Source organism: Tamandua tetradactyla, chromosome 1 (genome assembly GCF_023851605.1).
Source record: "Tamandua tetradactyla isolate mTamTet1 chromosome 1, mTamTet1.pri, whole genome shotgun sequence".
NCBI classification, from domain to species: domain Eukaryota; kingdom Metazoa; phylum Chordata; class Mammalia; order Pilosa; family Myrmecophagidae; genus Tamandua; species Tamandua tetradactyla.
Window position 1 is genome coordinate 26885312 of NC_135327.1, and position 19571 is coordinate 26904882.

The 19571-nt window shown below is 50.3% G+C and overlaps 1 protein-coding gene across 1 annotated transcript; it reads left to right on the forward strand.

Annotated features, from left to right (window-relative positions):
* Nucleotides 1–419: 419 nt before the first annotated feature.
* APCDD1L (APC down-regulated 1 like) lies at nt 420–11808 on the forward strand. The gene is made up of 4 exons (XM_077156861.1): nt 420–504; nt 667–796; nt 3594–4146; nt 9987–11808. Exons 1-4 carry the CDS (start codon nt 420–422, stop codon nt 10752–10754), a joined length of 1536 nt encoding a protein of 511 aa, XP_077012976.1. The 3' UTR covers nt 10755–11808.
* The last annotated feature ends 7763 nt before the right edge of the window (nt 11809–19571 follow it).

Here is a 19571-nt window from a genome sequence, read left to right on the forward strand (position 1 = left end):
TCTGGGTGCTGCCCGGGTGCCACAGACACAGAGACGGACAACATAACAGGCCATATGCGATGAGGGATGGAGTGAGTGGCCTCGAAGGGCTGCCAGCAGCTCCTTTCAGACCCTCGGGCCTGGGGCCGAAAGGGCCATTTGTCCACAAGCGTGGGCCTTCTTCAGTCACTGCCACTGGTGCCCGGCCCAGCATGTGGGTCTGCAAAGGTCCGAGCTTCTGGGCCTCTGGCTCCTCATGACCCGGTGCTCGGAGGCTTTCCAGTCTGGGAGTCTGGGACAGTCTTCCCAGGAGGCTTGAGTTCCAGGGCTGCAACAGTGCAGGATCCGGGATGCGCTGCAACAGTGCAGGATCCGGGATGCGCTGCAACAGTGCAGGATCCGGGATGCGATGCGCCAGCAGGCTGGATTCAGGGAGTTTCATGGCACCAGAAGCCCACAGATCAGATTCTAGGCTCCCCTGTCTGGGGGAGCCCAACACTGTCTTGGGGACTGGGGTAGCCCAAGGTGGGGGGAGCTGGGTGTCCTGGGGAGAGGGTTGAGCTGTCGGTGGGGGCAAAGCCCTGACTGGCACTCCACGGCCTCTGGGGCTGTGGTCCAGGCCGGGCGGGGGGCAGGAAGGAAACCTGGGACCCCAGGAATGGCTAACCTGGGTCTGCCTGGTTTCAGCCCAAACCGAAGCAACGGCGGGGGGCGGCCTCCCGCGCTGGGGACCCGGTTGCCAGCAGCCCCTGCCTGAGGAAGCCCGTGGTGCCGCGCTGCTACCCCCTCGGCTCGACGGACCCTGGATCTCCACCGGGTAAGACTAACCTCGGCCACAGGACCCTCCCTGACCCTCGGCCCTTTGCTCCATTCACCCAGAGGCCTTCTCCATGTGACAGGTCTCTGCTGGCCTCCCCTCTGCAGAGCACACCCTGGCAGCAGGGACCGTGTTGGTGGGTGCCCACCCTGGCCACAAACAGCACATGGATGAAACTCATCCACTGACCGCTGTGAGCCAGGCGCAGGGGAGGTAGCGGTGGGAGCACGTGCTAAACACATGATCCCAGAAATAAGCAATATTCCTGTATTGAAAGGGATATTTATCTCCCAGCAAACTGGGAGAATTCTTTAGAGAGAGCAGTCAAGGAAGGCTTCCAGGAGGCAGTGGCATTCAAATGAGCTGAAAGAGGAATCCACCATCCTGAGAGACAGGAGGAGGGAGCAACTGGCACAAAGACCCATGGCAGGAAGTGGCAGGGCCAGGGAAGGGTCCTAGTGTTCCCTTCCCTCACCTAATTCTTTTTCTGACCTTTTGCAGAGGCTCAGTTCCTTTTCTGGGACCCATGGGTTTGGGGCTCAGCCCTCATTATCAGGGTACAAACTCTGTATTAGATGGGGGAGGTCTGAGCCAGCTGTGACCACCCTCCGGGGTGGAGGTGGAGAGAAGGGAGGCTTCCGCAGCCTCCTCCACACCTGGCATATGCCTGCCCCCAGGCCCCTTTGCGGACTAGGGACTTCACTCTCTGTGCCCACGTCCTCCACATACCTCCTGAGTTTGGGGAGAAACCCAAGGGCCAAACGTCTGCTCAGCTTTGCATTCTGGAAGGCCTCTTCAGACATGCTTCCAGGTTCTGCAGAGCTGCCCATCCACATCCCACTGTACAGTCCAGGGGGATCCTGGCACCCACTGGCCGGGTCACTCTGAGATAGAACTGGGGCAGGGAGGGCGGGGAGGGGAGAGGGCAGCTGCCCCGACAGTCTGCTCGGGCTTGGAGACAGCAGTATTCCACAGCAGCTCTTAGAAAGGACCCTTCCGTGCTCTCCCAACGGCTTTGCTGCTTCCCCCAAGGAGTGTGAAAAGAGACCCAGAGGCTGGGGACCACCTAGATGTCAGCACGTATAGCTGGGCCTCTTTCCGCAAACCTCGCCCTCCCTAGGCCTCATCTGAGACAAGGGTTAGGGGAGAGCTTCCTTCAGGCACGCAGGCTGCCCCTCGCCATTTTTAACTCCTGCCTGTACTGCTATTTTTATTTATTTATTTTTTTTTCCTTTGCATGGGCAGGCACCAGGAATTGAACCAGGGTCTCCGGCATGGCAGGCGAGAACTCTGTCTGCTGAGCCACCGTAGCCCGCCCTGTACTGTTATTTACTTAATATTTTTCTGCAAACCAACATGCACTTATTTACTTATTTATATTTATTTTTGCAGCTTGATTAAGGTATAATTAGCCTACAGTAAACTGCACACATTTGCAGTGTAATATAATTATTTTGAAAGGAAGCTTAAGACCGTCCTGGAAATGGGCAGCAGTGTCGCTTGTCATAAATAGGAGGTAACTGTAAAAAGAAACTCAGTGAAAGCAAAACAACATAATTAAATCCTCACTAGACTGGTTGCCTGCCTAAGGCTTTGAGGCCCTTCTCTCTGGGAGAAAAAGGAGATAGCGTTAAAGATACATTAGCTCCAAACTGAGACATTCTCTTTAATCAGAAGGACTGAAAGAGAAGAAATGGGAACTGTTTTCCCGCTGGGTGACAACACGGTTTCTGGGCTGCCGCAGGCCCGGCATCAAACATATCAGGAAAATATAGTCCAGGGGGCACCTGCTTAGAGTGAAATTATGAGGAGGTACAGGTCCCCCTACCCTTTCTTCCCCTGCCCCAGAGGGCCCCTGTCCCCAGCCCAGGCTGTGACTGGTGGTCTAGAAATCACCTAGACCTCCCATCCCCACCCTGTACTTGTTCGCCCAGGGCCTAGTCTACCCCACCCTGTTTTGTAAGTAAAGTTTTACTGGAACTCAGCCCTGCCCATTCACTTACACAGGCTGTGGCTGCTTTAGCCCTGCAAGGGAAGAGCTCAGGACCACAAATCAGAAAATATGCATTGTCTGAGCCATTGCAGAAAAAACTGTCCTATCCCTGGTTTAGATCAACAGACCCTGTCATGGACCTGGATAAAATCTGGTTCAGGAAGTCACCCCATCAAACGGAGAGACAGGATATAAGAATATAATATAACCATCATACATCCATCTGTTCACTGAATTTGTTTACCCACGCATCCACCCATCCACTGTTCATTCTGCAAGGACCTAGGGGGTGTTGAGGGGATGCCAAGTTTGATGCCAGGTGCCAGGAGTCCAGTGGTGGAAAAAGAAGGCAGGGCCAGAGCTCACAGGAAAGTGGTCCCCAAATAGCTGAAAGGAGCCCCCAATTCTCAAGTGCCTCCCAGGCACCAGCCCCTGTGCTGGATGCTTCTCTGAATACCCCTGTCCCGGACCCCAGAAGAAGGAAGAGGGCTCAGGGAACAGGGGCGTTTAACCAGCTCAGGTTCCCACAGAGGGGCAGAGCCAGGATTGGAACCCAGGACCTCTGGCTCCAAGTCCTGTGGGCTTCTGGGGGAGAAGGTTGGCTGAAGGAGGCAAGGAAGAGTAAACGGAGGGGGAACTGGAAGAGGCCTCTGTTGAGGCAGCAAGGCATTGCGTGGAAGGTCCCCAGCCCCAAAGGTGGGGCTGACAGGGCCCACAAGGGAAACTGAGGCCTGAGACAGGGAGGCCGACCCAGAGGGTTGAGGGATCCATGCTGAAGCTTCTCACCTCCTCCCGCCCCGGCAGCTGCGAAGTGCGCCCGGGACCCGAGTTCCTCACCCGCGCCTACACCTTCTACCCCAACCGCCTCTTCCGCGCCTACCAGTTCTACTACCGGGACCCCTCCTGCCGGGAGCCGGCCCACTCGCTGCTCATCAAGGGCCGAGTGCGCCTGCGCCGCGCCTCCTGGGTCACGCGGGGGGCCACCGAAGCCGACTACCACCTGCACAAGGTGGGCATCGTCTTCCACAGCCCCCGCGCCCTGCTCGATGTCGCCGGGCGCCTGGACCAGAGCCCGGCCGCCCGGGACTGCGCCGGGCGGCTGCCCCCCGCGCGCGCCTGGCTGCCCGGGGCGGTGTACGAGCTGCAGGGCGCCCGGGCCCAGCCGGACTGCGCGGCGGCGCTGGGCTTCACCATGCACGAGCTCAGCCTGGTCCGCGTGCAGCGCCGCCTGCAGCCGCAGCCCCGCGCGCCGCCGCGCCTGGTGGAGGAGTTGTACCTGGGGGACATCCACACCGACTGCGCCGAGAGGCGCCACTACCGGCCCACCGGCTACCAGCGCCCGCTGCAGAGCGCCCTGGTGAGTCGGGGACCGACCCCTCCACGACCTGGCCCCTGCCTCCCCACCACCTGCCCCGCCCCCCCCCCATTCGGGCCTGCTTGCCTCAGGACAGTTGCACATGCTGTGCCGGCTGCTTGAGGCAGCCTTGGCCTCTGCCTTTCCACTGCTCCGGCGTTTGCCAGGTGGAAACCCTGTCCACGCTTCCCAGCCCACATCCTCTCAGCTTGTTCCTCGTGGCCCTGTAGGATCCTACCTCCGCCCCAGCTGAGCCATGAGCTCAGGCAGGTCTCTCCCCTTCCTCAGTGCTTAGCTCAGAGGTCACAGCCAATCCCACCCCTACATGTTTCCTCATCTGCGACCTCCCTAGCACTTAGCACACATGGAAGCTGTGTTGCTGTATTGTTTGTTTATGCATTTGTAGCTCTCTTTTCCCTCTGGAACTAGGTGGTTCCTAAGGGTAGGGTCATGGCAGCCACCTAGCAGATGTGCCCTTCTGTGTCCAAGCATCCGGCACAGGTTCTGACATGCGTTTGAGGCTAGTACATGCTGGTGAATGAATCAGAGAGAGGGCAGCTTCCCTCCCTGCTCTGCTGGGGCTGCCCCACACCCCTCGGCTGCCCCCTCACAGTGTCAGATGGGGCCAGAAGTCTCGTCATCCACGTGGAGTGGGGGGCCTTGAAGTACACCGCCCCCACTCATGTTATACAGAGCAGGGCCCTCCAGTCTGTGAGCTGCACATCTCCTGGGCATCTGTTAGGGTGCAGAGGTGGCTTGGCTGGGCCCGGGCCTGGTGCTGGTCCATGAAACACCTGCTGAGGAGCAAGTCTTCAGTCCAAAGAGAACTGCCCTCTCCTTGAGATGCCCCAGACCTCAAAGCAAAGTTCACATAGGCTATATGAACTAATTTTAAGTTAAGCAATCACAAACCTACTGCCCTGATGTGGGAACAATCTGGTGACCCTTTTTCTTTTCCCCCCAATGAGCAAATAGAAAGAAACCTAACTTTATTTGTATGAATGTGCTCCTGGCAGAGAGCATGGGGCCTGGCTGGCCTGAGGGTGGAGACTTATCAGCTTGCCTGGGCCGGGACCCTTCTGGTGGCTGGTGAAGGCTGTGGACCACTCCTTAGAATAACGCTTTTAAAAGCATAAAATAAAATACAGTGGATTTAAATGGAAACCAGTTACTATGTGCTGAAATAGTTACCCAAATCTTAAATCTAATTTGCAATGAAGGAACATAGGTGCTTCTTTATGAACCCTAATTTCAAAGCAGTACTGTGCTTAAAGAATGTTTTGAGTGTCTGTGACCCCGTTAATGGGGGTATGAGATGTCTGATTTCCACTGGTGACAAGGTCAAAGTTTCTCCTGATGTTATTGAAGTGCCTTGCCTATATTCACAATGAGGGGAAATGTCTAATTATTATTAGTTAGAGGTCAGTAAAAATGAAGTCTAAGACTCCAGATGAAGAACACTTGCACTAAGCACCCAGTGAATATTTATTGAAAGAACAAATGAATGCGGGTGGGCCACAGTGGCTCAGCAGGTAAGAGTGCTTGCCTGCCATGCCCGAGGACCCAGGTTCGATTCCTGGTGCCTGCCCATGTAAAAAAAAAAGAAAGAAAGAAAAAGAACAAATGAATGGATGGATGGACAGAAGAGTGGATGGATGGCTGGTGGATTAGTGGATGGGTGGATGGATGGGTGGATGGGTGGATGGATGGGTGGATGAGTGGGTGGATGGGTGGGTGGATGGATGGATGGATGGGTGGGTGGGTGGATGGGTGGGTGGATGGTTGGGTGGGTGGGTGGATGGATGGATAGGTGGATGGGTGGGTGGATGGGTGGGTGGATGGATGGATGGATGGGTGGATGGATGGGTGGATGAGTGGGTGGGTGGATGGATGGATGGGTGGGTGGATGGGTGGGTGGATGGTTGGGTGGGTGGGTGGATGGATGGATGGATGGGTGGGTGGATGGGTGGATGGATGTGTGGATGGGTGGATGGATGGGTGGATGAGTGGGTGGGTGGATGGGTGGGTGGGTGGATGGATGGGTGGGTGGGTGGATGGGTGGGTGGATGGTTGGGTGGGTGGGTGGATGGATGGGTGGATGGGTGGATGGATGTGTGGATGGGTGGATGGATGGGTGGATGAGTGGGTGGGTGGATGGGTGGGTGGGTGGATGGATGGGTGGGTGGATGGATGGATGGGTGGGTGGGTGGGTGAGTGGGTGGGTGGATGGATGGATAGGTGGATGGGTGGGTGGATGGATGGGTGGATGGATGGGTGGGTGGATGGGTGGGTGGATGGATGGATGGATGGGTGGATGGTTGGGTGGGTGGGTGGATGGATGGATGGATGGGTGGGTGGATGGGTGGATGGATGTGTGGATGGGTGGGTGGGTGGGTGGATGGGTGGGTGGATGGGTAGAAGAATTTTAGGCTTCCCTATCGAGTGCTCTTAGGCAACCCTTGCATCATTCAGCACGTATTCAGTGCCAACGTGTACAAGACACTCAGGAAACTAAACTAGATGGACAACTCCTCACTAACTGGAAATAGCCCCTTGTCAAAGCATGCCAAGAAGGGACGTACTGGAGGAAAACCCTATCTGCCCTTCCTTCCTCCTGTCCCTCCCTCCCTCAAACCCAAGATCTGGGTAGCAGAAAAAGAGCATGACAAGGAGTTCTCATAATCAGAAAATCAGCCCGAGTTCTTTTGTGACCTCGAAATTGTTCCCTTTCTGGCAGCCAGTGCTGCAGGCACGAGTCCTGGTCTGCATTCATCCTTCTTAGAGAGGAGAAGGCGCTGGTGTCTGTGCAGTGGTGATTACCGCCCCTCCCCCACAACATAAGCAGGGGAAACTGCTCTGCATACAGGGGGGATTGACCCCTGCAGCTTGTGGAGGATAACAGTCTCACGACTCCCCAGGCAGGGCTCTGGGGTCATCAGCATCCCTATCCTCCCTGCTGCCTGGCCAGCCCAAGTGGCCAATCGAGCCTGAAATGTGATTGAGAAGCAAAACACATAGAAATGTATGCAAAGACGGGCAATGCCAGATGTACAGCCATTAAATTAAATGTCTGCACACCAACTGCCCCCCTCCCCAGAATAAAAAAAAAAGAAGATAATTTCAAAGAAGGAAATGCTGCAGATAAATCCCCAAGTAACGAATTAGTCGTTACCTTGTGCCGTGCCCACGACCCAAACCAGATGGTAAACATGAACATTTTTAGAAGTTAATTTAAAACCAATTTGATCCCCAAATTCATTGCCTGGATATAGAATTCTAATCAATCAGCCAACACTTAACCAAAATCATCTGAGCATGGGGTCACCTCTGGGGGTTAATTAGAAACTGTTATGTGCTGTTTGAGAAATAACTTTATGTAACAGGCTTAAGCCAGTAAGAGTTTGGCTTCCACACAAGTGTGAATTCTGCTGGCCGGGGGCCCTGTTTATTAATACGTGTGAATTCAGACCTCTGCAGAATCATATCCAGGAGGTTTTCGATGGAGACGGTACCTTCTTTCACCCTCTTTGGAAGCACCAAAGAAGGAAATGCCTTTCCTTTCTCCTCTCTCACCTCAAAAGCTTGCTGGTTCTCAATTTGTTTCTGCTGTACAGGAAACTGCTTGTCCGAATTTACCAACACCGAATGTCCCATCTACAGAGGATATTGTTTTTTTGGGGGAAGGGCAGCCCCTGGGATTATTTAGATGTAATGCAGTATGTTCTGTCAATACACATTAGTGTGACAACAGCCGGAATGTGGCTTAAAATGTCCAAATTAAAGGAGACGCTTATCAGCCAGCATTCCAATTACCAGGTAGTCCTGCTAACTACACAGTGTTAGTTTCTTTCCATCAGAAACATTTTCTCAGCTATTTACTAGCATTTCAAAGTGCCTTCCAAGTCTCTGGGGCAAAACCCCCCACACCAAAAATAATATCATTTCCTATATTATGGAAATCAAGGTGAGGTTAGGTTCAATCGTAGAAAAAAAAGAGCTTTATAATGTGGCTGTCCGAAAAAGGAAAACAAAAACAAAAAGCTCTTCCTGATCATCAGATATTTTCTTTCTAAACCAGAACTCCCAAATGCCACTTGTTTGGTATGAAATTCATCCAGCAGCAATCTGTGGAAATCTTTTGGGTTTTTTTGCAAGAAAGAAAATGTCGGATCTGATTTCCCCGTTGGGCCCTCAGAGTGCCCTCTCTCCCTTGCCTGTCCTGCTGGGCCCGTGGCCCTAAATTCCCTTCTGGAAAGGCAAAGCAGGAAGGGTTTGCCAGCTCCCACGTCAGCCCTGCTTTGATAAGTGGCTATTCCAAGGACATTTACCTTTCAGAATGATGCTCTAAATCTACCTCTCAGAATGATGACTAAATTCTGGGCAGCAGCTCCCTTTTAAAAAAACAAACAACAACAAAAGTTGTCTGTATCTGGTTCCTTTTTGGCCTCTACTGAGCTTTTTCACTCCAAAATGCACATTTACTCCTCCCATGCAGTTTGCTTTCACATCTGTTTCCTGTTGATGGGTTTTACTGTAAACACAATTCACGAGAATTTGTAAGGCAAAGGGCGACTATAAACAAAGGCAAAGGTCCAGGAAACCGATGTACAGCCTGGGGTGACTGAGGACTGTGGTGGCACCTCAGAACTCCAGTGTGGTGGGTCTTCCCTGTTATAAATAGCACTGGAATGAACATCTTTGGGCTACAGCTCTTCACAACTTTTCAGCTCTCTCCTTAGCACAGATTCCAAGCCATAGGGTTCAAAGGGCATGCATATTTTGATGGCTTTTGATCCTTGTTACCACATTCACTTTCCAAGTGAGTTGAAACATGAGATTTCTGAAGATAAAAGCCCTCCATTCAAGAGCTAGCAGCATGAGGGGTGTTCCAGAAGTTTCTGTACAAACTTTGCATCGCTTCTGTAAATCTAAACTTTTGAAATAAAAAAGCTCATGTAGGGGGAAAAAAAGCCCTCCATTCTCCACTAGAGATAGCACTTGCAAACTGCTTTGAGGAGAGGGAGGCTTTCGGCATAGAAAACAGTTGGGGGCTGGGGGAGGGGGAGAGGCCGATGGGCAGGGTTTAAATCTTCTCTACCACGTCAAGCTGGGGAATCTGAATTTCAGCTTCCTCAACTGTAACATGTGAAAGCTGCATGGGAAGTGTTTCTACTCACAAAGATAGAGGTGGAGTAACAATAAGTAAAGAAGATAATGATTTTAATGGTCTAATTTCAGGACCATGGCAAGCCGGGTGTAGAAAAAACAAGTTCTTTCACATCCCCAGACATCAGCCCCAGGCATGCTTCCATTCATTTATCATTCATTCAATCATTCAACAAATATGGAGCACGTGCTTCCGATGAGCCAGGCATTGTGCTGGGCCCTGGGCATACCCCAGAGTAATGGTCTCCACTTTCTAGAGCTTATCATCTAATAAAAGGGAGGGGAGAAAGGCAGAGAAAATATCTTAGGTCTGTGATATTTTATTTTCCCCATATGTCTATGGTGGAAAATGAAAGGGGGTGATGTGATAGAAAGGACCCCGAATGCTCCTTTCAATGGGGTGGTCTGGAAACACTTTGCAAGGCTTGTCTGAGCTGAGACCTAAAGGAAGGGTCCAGCCCTGCAACAGTATGGTGGGGGTGGGGGAGCCTTCCAGGTGGGGGTGGGCACAGCAGGGCAAAGGCCTGAAGGAGGGGAGGAGCTTGCTGGGTTCAGAGAAAAGCAAAGAGGGAGGGCGGTTGGGGGGGAGCGGTGGATGATGAGGTGCGCCATTCCAGGCTGCACCCTTGCCTCCTCCACCTTGGAAGATCACCTCTTTTCCGTTGGTCTTTTGCCAGCACCACGCTCAGCCCTGCCCGGCCTGTGGCCTCATCTCCCGCTCCAACGAGCACCACCCGCCCATCCTGCCCCCCCAGGCGGCCATGCCCCTGCGGCTTGGCGGCCAGTGGGTCAGCGCGGGCTGCGAGGTGCGCCCGGCCGTGCTCTTCCTCACCCGGCTCTTCACCTTCCACGGGCACAACCGCTCGTGGGAGGGACGCTACCACCACTTCTCCGACCCCGCCTGCCGGCAGCCCACCTTCTCCGTGTTCGCCGCCGGCCGCTACGCCGGGGCCGCTCCCTCCGCCAAGGTGCGCGGCGCCACCGAGCTGGTGTTCGAGGTCACGCGAGCGCGCGTGACCCCCATGGACCAAGTCACCACGGTTATGCTCAACTTCTCCATGCCAGGGAGCTGCGGGGAGCCAGGGACTTGGGCCCTGGGGACCGAGCGGGACGTCACGGCCACCAACGGCTGCCTGCCGCTGGGCATCCGGCTCCCCCACGTGGAGTATGAGCTTTTCAAGATGGAGCTGGACCCCGGCGGCCAGAGCCTGCTCTTCATCGGACAGAGGCCCACGGATGGCTCAAGCCCCGATGCCCCCGAGAAGCGCCCCACGTCCTACCAGGCGCCCCTGGTGCTCTGTGAGGGGAGGGCGCAGGACTTGTCCAGGCCCCTGCAGCAGCAGCCCCTGCTGGGACAACCCCAGAGCGGTGGGGGGCCGCAGCCTCAGCTGGCGTCTCTCCCGGTCCTCCTTCTAGCTCTAGGCCTGGCCCTCCAGCGGCAGTGAGACAGGTCTGAGGGGCTTCTGGAGGCTGGCCCTGTCCAGGGCACAGAGCTCGGTAGGCTACCCGTGGTGAAGGACCTGTCTTTTCTTTAAACTGGCATGAACGGACATGTGGCCCGATGGCCTGTCAGCGAGGCCTGTGCCGCACATGGGTGGTCTCGGGAGTAGGGGGTCGAGACTGCACCTGACCATTCCCGTAAGTGCCATGGCGGCGTCACATGGCCATCCAGTTTCTCAGTGCTGACCCTGATTTTCGGGCGTCATCGTGGGCAGTCCGTGGACCAGTGCCAGTCAGCTAGCCGCCCCAGGGTCCCCCTGCCCACCAGGGCCCACCCCCACCCCCTTCTCTTCCTGTGGAATGGAGCGCAGGCACCCTGAGCTGCTGCACACGAGGGTGCTCTGCCCAGCCTGTGGGTGGCTGTTTAAAGATTATTAATTCAAATTTAGCAACACAAACGCAAGCTGGGCCATGAATTAAAGATGCTGCTTTGGGCTTTCAGTACTTCTCCGTTTTCCAGCAAAGGGCTTCTCTCTTCAGGGACAACTCTGTTTTCTTTAGTTTTGACTGCTGGCGTTTGTTTGCATCTCCCTGTGCTTGAGTCAAACCTCAAGCTGTCAGCACTGCGTGCATGTAAATCCACCCTCCCAGGCCAGCTCTTGGATGAAGGGGCCCAGTCTGAGACAAGAACCGTGGCCTCCCCTGAGAAAGCTGCTGCCTCCGAGCCTCCCTCACCCACGCCGAGCACCAGCATGCACTGGGCTGGCTGTTGGGGGCAATTCTTTGGAGGAAAGCAACGTTTCCAGGCTTTGGAAAGTAATTAATACTAATGATAGTGGAAATGCTAACATGCTCTGTAATTAGCCCTGCACAGCCCTCCTGTTTTCAAAATCTCCTGCACTTGACTGACAAGGAGGGAGAGAAGCTTCCCAATGGATGTCTTGGGAACCATCCTCTGAGGGGGTGAGGGTCTTCAGGGACAGAGTGATAACTGCAGAGGAGGTGCCAGGATGCTTGGCCTTGTCCAGCCTCTGTGCCACGTGTTCTCCTCTGCTTAGAGGGGGCTGTCCTCTGGGGGGGGGGGGGTAGGGGTGTAGGGGAGGGACAGGCTGTGCATCTCCAGGGATCCTGCCTGTGTTCCCGGCCCTCGTCTGCACATTGTGAAATTAACTAGCATCCTGGTGGGCTCAAGGGTTTTTGGGACTGTGTGCCAGTGATTCACAGCCGCCGTGGCCCTCCCGTCTCAGCTCTTCCCAGAGATCTTGAACAACAATTGTCTGTGAGGCTGATGATGCTTCCAGAGGGAAGCCCTTGTCCTCGGACTGCATGGGGCTCAATCAGCCCACTGAAATTGCCCTAACTTATCTACCTGACCTTATTAAAAAAATGAAAACCAAAAACCCCAAGTTAATATTCTCTGTAGGTCTCAAATAGCTACGAGTATTCCTGGCCTAGTTACCAAAGTAGGAGAAATCATTGGATTATTTATGGTATTAGGCTAAATTGGGGTTGGGGGAGTTCCTGGAAGGAATGAGGGTGAGTGTCAATGATACGTCCACGACTGAGCAAGTTTTGTATTGAGGCTGGAGGAAACCAAGCCACAATTCATCATTAAATTTGAATCTCTTAATAAAATTAAACAGCCTGAAAAATGTTCTCGCTGGTTATTAAAGTCAACCAAGGGGATCATAGTTCTAAAGGAAGGAAGTGGAGTGTCTTCGAGAGAATGTGTGGAAGAGAATAAAACCAGTAGAGGTGAACTCCAGCTTTCCCTGCTTTATGCCTTCAGCTCGTCCCACTGCCCTTCCCTGCTTAAAATTCTCCAGGGGCTTCTACTGCCTTCAGAGTAAAATCCCAGCTCCCTGCTCAAGCCCAGTCACATTGGTTTTCTTTCCGTTGCCTTGTCATGCCAAAGCTGGTTCCTGCCCCAGGACCTTTGCTCCCACCTTTGCCACTGCCTAGTATTCTCTTTCCCTCAGATAGTCAGAAGCTGGATTCTTTCTTTTCATTCAAGTCTCAGGTCAAATATCACCTCCTCAGGCAGACCTGCCATTATAATCCCTTAAAAAGGGAATGTCATACTACCTATCCCATCACACTGTTTTCTGCTTTTATACTACTTATTGCTGAAATGAACTCACTTATTTGTATTTATTCTCTGCCTCCTCCACCTGGAGCGTAGGCCTGATGGGAAAAGGGAGACTCACTGTAGGCTTAGCAGTACCTGCCCCATGGTAGAGCCTCGATAAGTGCTTGTTAGCTAAACAAATGCCCGTGATCCCACTTAATGGTCACCCCAAACCATGTGAAGAAAGCATTACCATGTGAAGGGCAAGACGTTCTAGGCTGGGGATACAACAGCGTCAGGTAGCAAGAGTGGTCTGAGGCTCAGGGACCTGAAGGGACTTGCCCAAGGTCATAAGGAACAAAAAGCTGGGATCCAACCTCCCTCTGAATCCTGCTGTGGACCCCAGAGCCTGAGCTCTGGGCCTCCCAGCAGCCTGCAGGCCCCTGGCTCCCTAGCAGGGGTGGGCTTTGTGAACTGTATTTGGGAAAAGCAGTTTAGCCCTGTTTTGTGTGAGCACAGCACAGAACCACCTCTAATTAGGTGTGTGTTTAGAGAGAGAGAAGGTGCTGGACAAACAGCTGTGGGTCTGTCCTCCCCTTGATTGGGCTTGGTTAGCATCTTGGTTTTGGAGCAGTGGATGCTCTGATAGAAGCTGATACGGCTGAAGAAAGGACAATAGGCCTTTTCTCGTGGAAACCAGGCTTAGGATTTCCCAGGCTCTGGGCTGAAACAGGGTCAGTTTGGGGGCCGAGGGGCTGAAGACTCTCACGGCAATGGGCCGAGTGGCCCCCAGACACCCTGCCTTCGCTTGTCCAACCTGTCCGTAGCCTCAACCCTCCACGTGAAACTTGAAATAGCTTCCATCAAAAGGGGGGAAAGTAAAATGCACAGTTCTAGTTCAAAATAAAACAAAATTAATGTATTCTATCATGTGTTCAGTCACATTAAAAAAAAAAACAAAACCAGCAATTTATAATTTCAGAACACAAGCTCCCAGGAGAGTAAATGAGGTTTTTCGGTTTGTTTAATCAAAAGTTTCAATCGTCCACTGCTCTCAGAGGCCCACGGATGAACACATGTGGGTTGTCAAAACTTATTTCTTTGCTTTTTTGTAAGCAAGTGTGGATCATCTGCCAGTGGTGCCCGGCCTGAGACAGCACCCACCCTGATGATGTGTTCTGCAAACATCTCATGGAGTCCAGGTGACTCGGGCGTGGGGGGCTGGTGGCAGTGGCTTTCTGATGGAGACTGTGGAGTCGCCTGAAGGCCACAGCTCAGGCTGGTTCATTGGCCGTTCGCGTCACAGATGGGCCGAGGGGCTGTGGTGTGGCAGCTCACGCCATCTTTGGTGACCTTCAGTGACCGAAAGCTGGGCCTTTCTCACACACATCACCCCCAATTAAATGGATGCGGCAATGGGAGCAAAGTATCTACCAATCACCCTGAGAACGAACCATCTAAAAATATTTCACCCCATGAGAGCCGAGGCTTCCAGGCCTCTTGCCCTCCTGAAATCCTGTGGAGCTCGTTCCCCTTGGCTCTCCCAACACTGGGGGGCTTGGCTTTAACGTCACCTACCTCCCCCACTTCCCACTTCGGCATTCTTTTTATCTCCGTCACACCAGATATAGTGGCTGAAAATGTCCCATTGGTTCGTTTCCCTTCTTGTCGTCCACCTCTCTCCTACAGGCTTGGATTTCCTTGGTGGCAAGGCTCGGATTTGTCTGCTTGCTACCTGCTGCTCCTCTGTGTGTGGAATGAGCCTGAAGCGTCGCAGGAGCTCAGTAAAGACTGGGTAAAGAATAACTGCTCCAAGTCCTGGTGGGAGGGATTAAACTCAAACATCAGGATGCACAGCCACATAATCTAAATTCCAGCCTGCAATTTGGATATTGCTGCCCGCTCCCCACCTTTTTTTTTTAATAAGATGGGCAGAACAGAGGCTACCTGTTGTCTACTAGCCAGGCTTTCTCAGAAGGGCTTTGGGGACAACTGCCGTCCCCAAGGAGGGGTCACAGGGCCTGGAACAGGGTCCCCCCGAGCTTCATGCAGGTACCTGAGGCTTTTCCTCCTTAGCTTTGGAGTCCCCTAGCCCCAGTTTCTTCACCATAAAATGAGCTTAAACCTGATGGCTCCTGGAGCCATCCAGCCCCAGTGTTTGGGAAGACCAAATAACTAATAAGACTTTCAAAAGGAATCAATGATGTATTCTAAGAGGAATGGTTTTGAAGAAAGAAAATCTCAGGGAAGATGGGTCTTTACACAGTGATATAGGATATATTTCCTAAAGGTTATTAAATAACCTACTACTCTCATTCCTATATCTGGTATGTTTTTTTGCTGTTGTTTTTTTTTTAATAATTAAAAAAAAATTTTTTTAAATACCAAAAAACACCAAACAAATGCAAACATTCCTATTTTGATCATTCTGTTCTACATATATAATCAGTAACTCACAATATCATCACATAGTTGCATATTCATCATCAAGATCTGGTATGTTTTTAATCCCTTAGAAGAAAAAATAAATTAACAAAATTTAGGTTATCGCTACTTCTAATAAAATCACAGTGTCAGTTTACTAAGACCTAAATGTATTTACTGAGTACCCATCACATGCCAGGTCCTATAGTGGGTATACCGGGCTTCCAAGTGGGCAGGCAGGCCGCATGCTTTTCCCTCTACTTCCTTCTGAAGTCCTAGTAAATTATGGAAGAGGATAAAGAGGCATAAAACCACAAGGATAAATGGAAAAGGAGAAGAGACCATAGCAAAAAAAAAAAAGAGAGAGACCAGCAAAATTTTGGAATCTGGGAATCTTATGGGCAAAGATCTTGTGCCAAAGATCTCCCATCCCACCCTCTACGGCTTAGAAACTGGCGGCCCCAGACTCCTCGGAAGGCAGGGAGCAGCAGGGCTGAAAACAGGAAGACTTTCTGAAAGTCTATAAAAGGAGCAGGTATGCCCCCAGATCCTCTCCCCAATCCTGTAAAAGATCAAAAGCCTAAGGTCTTTTGGCTCTTTGGATTTGGGGCAGCCCTGGGAAAGGTTTCATACTAAAGACAGAGGAGTAAATGAAATTCTACATGCTGAACAGTGACATTTCTCGGCCTCTTCCTCCATTCGGCAGCTAGAGAGATGGTGGCCAGGCTTAGCCTGCCAGGCAGGACATTAGAAAACTCTCTGGAGAAACAAGCCCGAGCTAAACCAGCTACAGATACTGACAGCAGAGATTCCTCCAAGGAGGCCACATTAGCTTCCTACCCAGTTAGCTTTCATAGAGACCCACCATTCGACAGATCCCACCTACACACACACAGCTTCCCATCGGCTTCTTAGTGCTTTGCTCCCACATACCTAAGACAGAGATCAACGAGGGTTTGGAGGCAAGCCTCCAACATGATAGAAAACAAAACTAGTCCAAAGTGACTAGTAAGTAGCAGATAATACAGGGGAAAGAATAACAACAAAAGTACAGTTCATATGCTCAGTAAAGAGAAACGACTATATATCTAACAAGATTAAGTTGCCGTAAACAAACAATATTATATGGGAAAAAAACCTTAAAAATTATAAATATGATGGAAAAAATCAAAAGAGGATTGGAAATTAAAATTGAAGAATTTCCTCAGAACTTTAAAAAGGATCAGAAATTAGAATGGCATCAGACTTCTTAAGAGCACCACTGGAAGCTAGAAAACAGTGGAACGAAACTTTCAAAACCCACAGAATGACTTCTGATATTGAGTCTTGCACCCACTCTCTCAAGTGTGAGGAAGAATGGGACACTGTCAGATATGTAAAGTTCTCGGAAAAGACAGCCCTTTCTCAGAAACCTTCCAAAGGATATACACCCCCCCACCCCATCCCCCCAAAATGAGGTAGGTAAAACAAGAAAGATAGAGATCCAGAAAACTAGAATCCAACCCAGAAGAGAGCAAAGTGAGTGAAGAGACTCCCTGGGATAGAAGCAGAGCAGCAGGCCCAGAGATGAAGCAGAGAATGGAGAGCTCCAGGAGTGGCATAAAGAACAAGAAAAGCATCCATATCAGGCACCACCTGACGTGTGAACATACTGACCAAAGTGACACTTTTATCAGCGTCTGGGCCAGACCTAACCATAGACATACAGAAAACTAAGCAAACAAAACACTGAGATTTAGTAACTCCTGGGAAAACAAAGGGCCGTGTACATAAAGGAAATGTAATCATAGAACATACAAGGCACAGCTGTGAGCAGTATTTTAGTAGTCTTAATAATACAAAAAGATACTGATTTAGCCAAAAAATTATGACCTAACTCTGAGAGGGCAGGGGAAGAAGATATGTGGTTGGGAGGGAGTAGAGAAATGTTCCAGGTATGAAATCCTCATCTTCCTAGGAGAAAGTCAATAGATGAAATCTACAGATGGAAAATCAAGAAAAAGTAATATTACCATATTGTCTGGAAATATGCAGAATAAAACCAGAAAAGTTCAAAGTGTTAAAATGGCTGCCTCTGGGAAGGGCCCAGGGTGATGATGGCCAGCTGGTTTTCATTATAAATAAGCCAGTTAGAACTACTTGCCTTTTCACACTACGTACATTAAATGCTTTGGTGGAAAAAAAAAATTAAAACACACAAAACCAAATACAACAATTACAAAACCTGGTATTTGCTCTCAAATTGCTTTCAATCCCATAAAGGCAGACAATGGTAAAAGAGGCTTCAAATGCTTTGGGTGGTAGGAGTATTGAGGTAGGGAGGGCTCAGAAGAGCAGTCACAGCTAATGGGTGGAGAAGATAGCATTTGTGAGTCTGCACAAATTGGGCTCATCCTCAATGCCCACGCTTATGGGAAACCCAGGAGAAAATGCTGGAGCTGGGACAATGATTGGGCAAGAGCTGAGGGCTGTCAGACCTTCCTCACACACCTGCTGGATGAATACTATCTGATGGTTTTGTCATTACTAATGGAGAATATTTTCTATATGTTGGAGCTTCTTTTAGGACAAGCAATGTGACTATATGGAGTGGGTTAAAATAAAAGAATGGCTTGACTTTAAAAAAGCCTACTGCCTTATGTACACATTTTAACATTTTTGAAGTAGCATAAAGGTACATTTTTTCCCCAGAAAGTACATATAGTAACACAAATTTTATGTTTCTCCATAATTTTTGTTACTTTTCTTCTTTGAAGTGGTGTTAGTAATCACCATTGCTTAAAAAACAGAAACAGAAGTTCTGTTTTAAAAAAAGAGAGGCTTAGCTAAGTGCAATTTTTGAGTGTATTTTGAGTTTCTGATTGGGCACGTCACATCCTTTACCAGCCTCTGGCAAGTTCTGAGTTAGTGGATCTGTCTTCTAATGCATGAGTGAAATAAGGGCAATCAGTGTGGCTCCTCCTCTAAAACGGCCCCATGTTCAAAAGGGTGCCCTCTGTTGCTGTTTGGGAGATTCCCCTATTTCAGGGCTGGGATTTTAATCCTTCAAGACCATCACTATGTTTCAGTGCTTCTGACAGAAGGTCCCACGGTCTGGGGTGCTGAGACTTTGGTCTGCTGACCTGCTGACGGCCTCCTCATGTGTGCCCTCCATGAACACCAGTCGGAGGATGCCAGATTGCCACAAACACGTTTAGACTGGATGGTGGTGAGGCTGCTGCCGATCACAAAGCAGAACTCTCTAAGTTTGGCCATAAAACGTTAATTATTTACCCCTACCCAACTCATTTCGATTGCTGCTAGTCATTTCTCTATCAGTAAAATCATATGGATCCTTATTTCCACATTTGTATATGGGTATTTTCCAAAACATGCTCTTCTAATCTTCATTATTGTTTTTCTGTCTTCAACCCTTTGTATGGTAAGTCTGTATTTCCTTTGACCTTATTGCACTTTTGATCTTCATAAGTGTTTTTCAAAGGACTTTACACATATGAAAAGCTGGTCAACCTCATGCAAAGTGATGCAAATTAAAACTAAAACACCGATGTTCACTTTTCAGATGAGAGAAGATCAGCAATTAGACGATACAACTTGGTGGCAAAGGAAAAGGGAAACAGACAATGCTGGGTCTATGAAGTGGATACCCTCTCTGGGAGGCAATGCAAAGGTATCTAATGAAATTTAAAATGCAGACATTTTCTGACACAACCACCTCATTTCTAGGAAGTGATCCCATGGTATCTTGTCCAATCACAAGGGTATTCACTTTAGCTTTGTTTGTAGTAGCAAGATTAAATACTACTTAAAAGCACTCATTAGAGGGCTGGTTCAGTAATTCATATGAAGGGCACATCATACAGAAGAAACCATAGAACTATTAAGAAGAATGATGGCTGTACTGTGTGCTGATGCAAAATGATCTCCAAAATTCCAAAGTCAATAAAAAGCAATGTGCATGACATGGCGGATGCTGCCACTTGTGTATAATGCCAGGGCTGTACATACACACACACACATACACGTGTCTGCAGAGGATCACAGGGCAAACAAATGGGAAATTCAGTTTATTTCTGGATGAGGGAAATGGGTTGGGAGTAGGAGGAAAACCAATTTGTCTTGTGTCTACCTTTGGTGTTGCATGAACTTTTACCATCTGCATGTGTTATCATCCAAAGAAATTTAAAAGGTAACATTGCAAGATGGAGAACTGTCAACCATGGCTTAAAGAGAGAAGTCACCCCACCTTTCCAAGTTGGAAGAAATTTATACTGATGGATATCCTGTAAATCATTGATACCTGCCTGCCCTGAGAGGGAAACACTGGAAT

Excerpts from the sequence above, each read along its gene's own strand:
- APCDD1L (XM_077156861.1), top strand. The coding sequence starts at position 420 with ATGGCACCAGAAGCCCACAGATCAGATTCTAGGCTCCCCTGTCTGGGG. Across the intron at positions 797-3,593 it reads GGACCCTGGATCTCCACCGG|CTGCGAAGTGCGCCCGGGAC; the intron begins GTAAGACTAACC and ends CCGCCCCGGCAG. Across the intron at positions 4,147-9,986 it reads GCCCGCTGCAGAGCGCCCTG|CACCACGCTCAGCCCTGCCC; the intron begins GTGAGTCGGGGA and ends GTCTTTTGCCAG.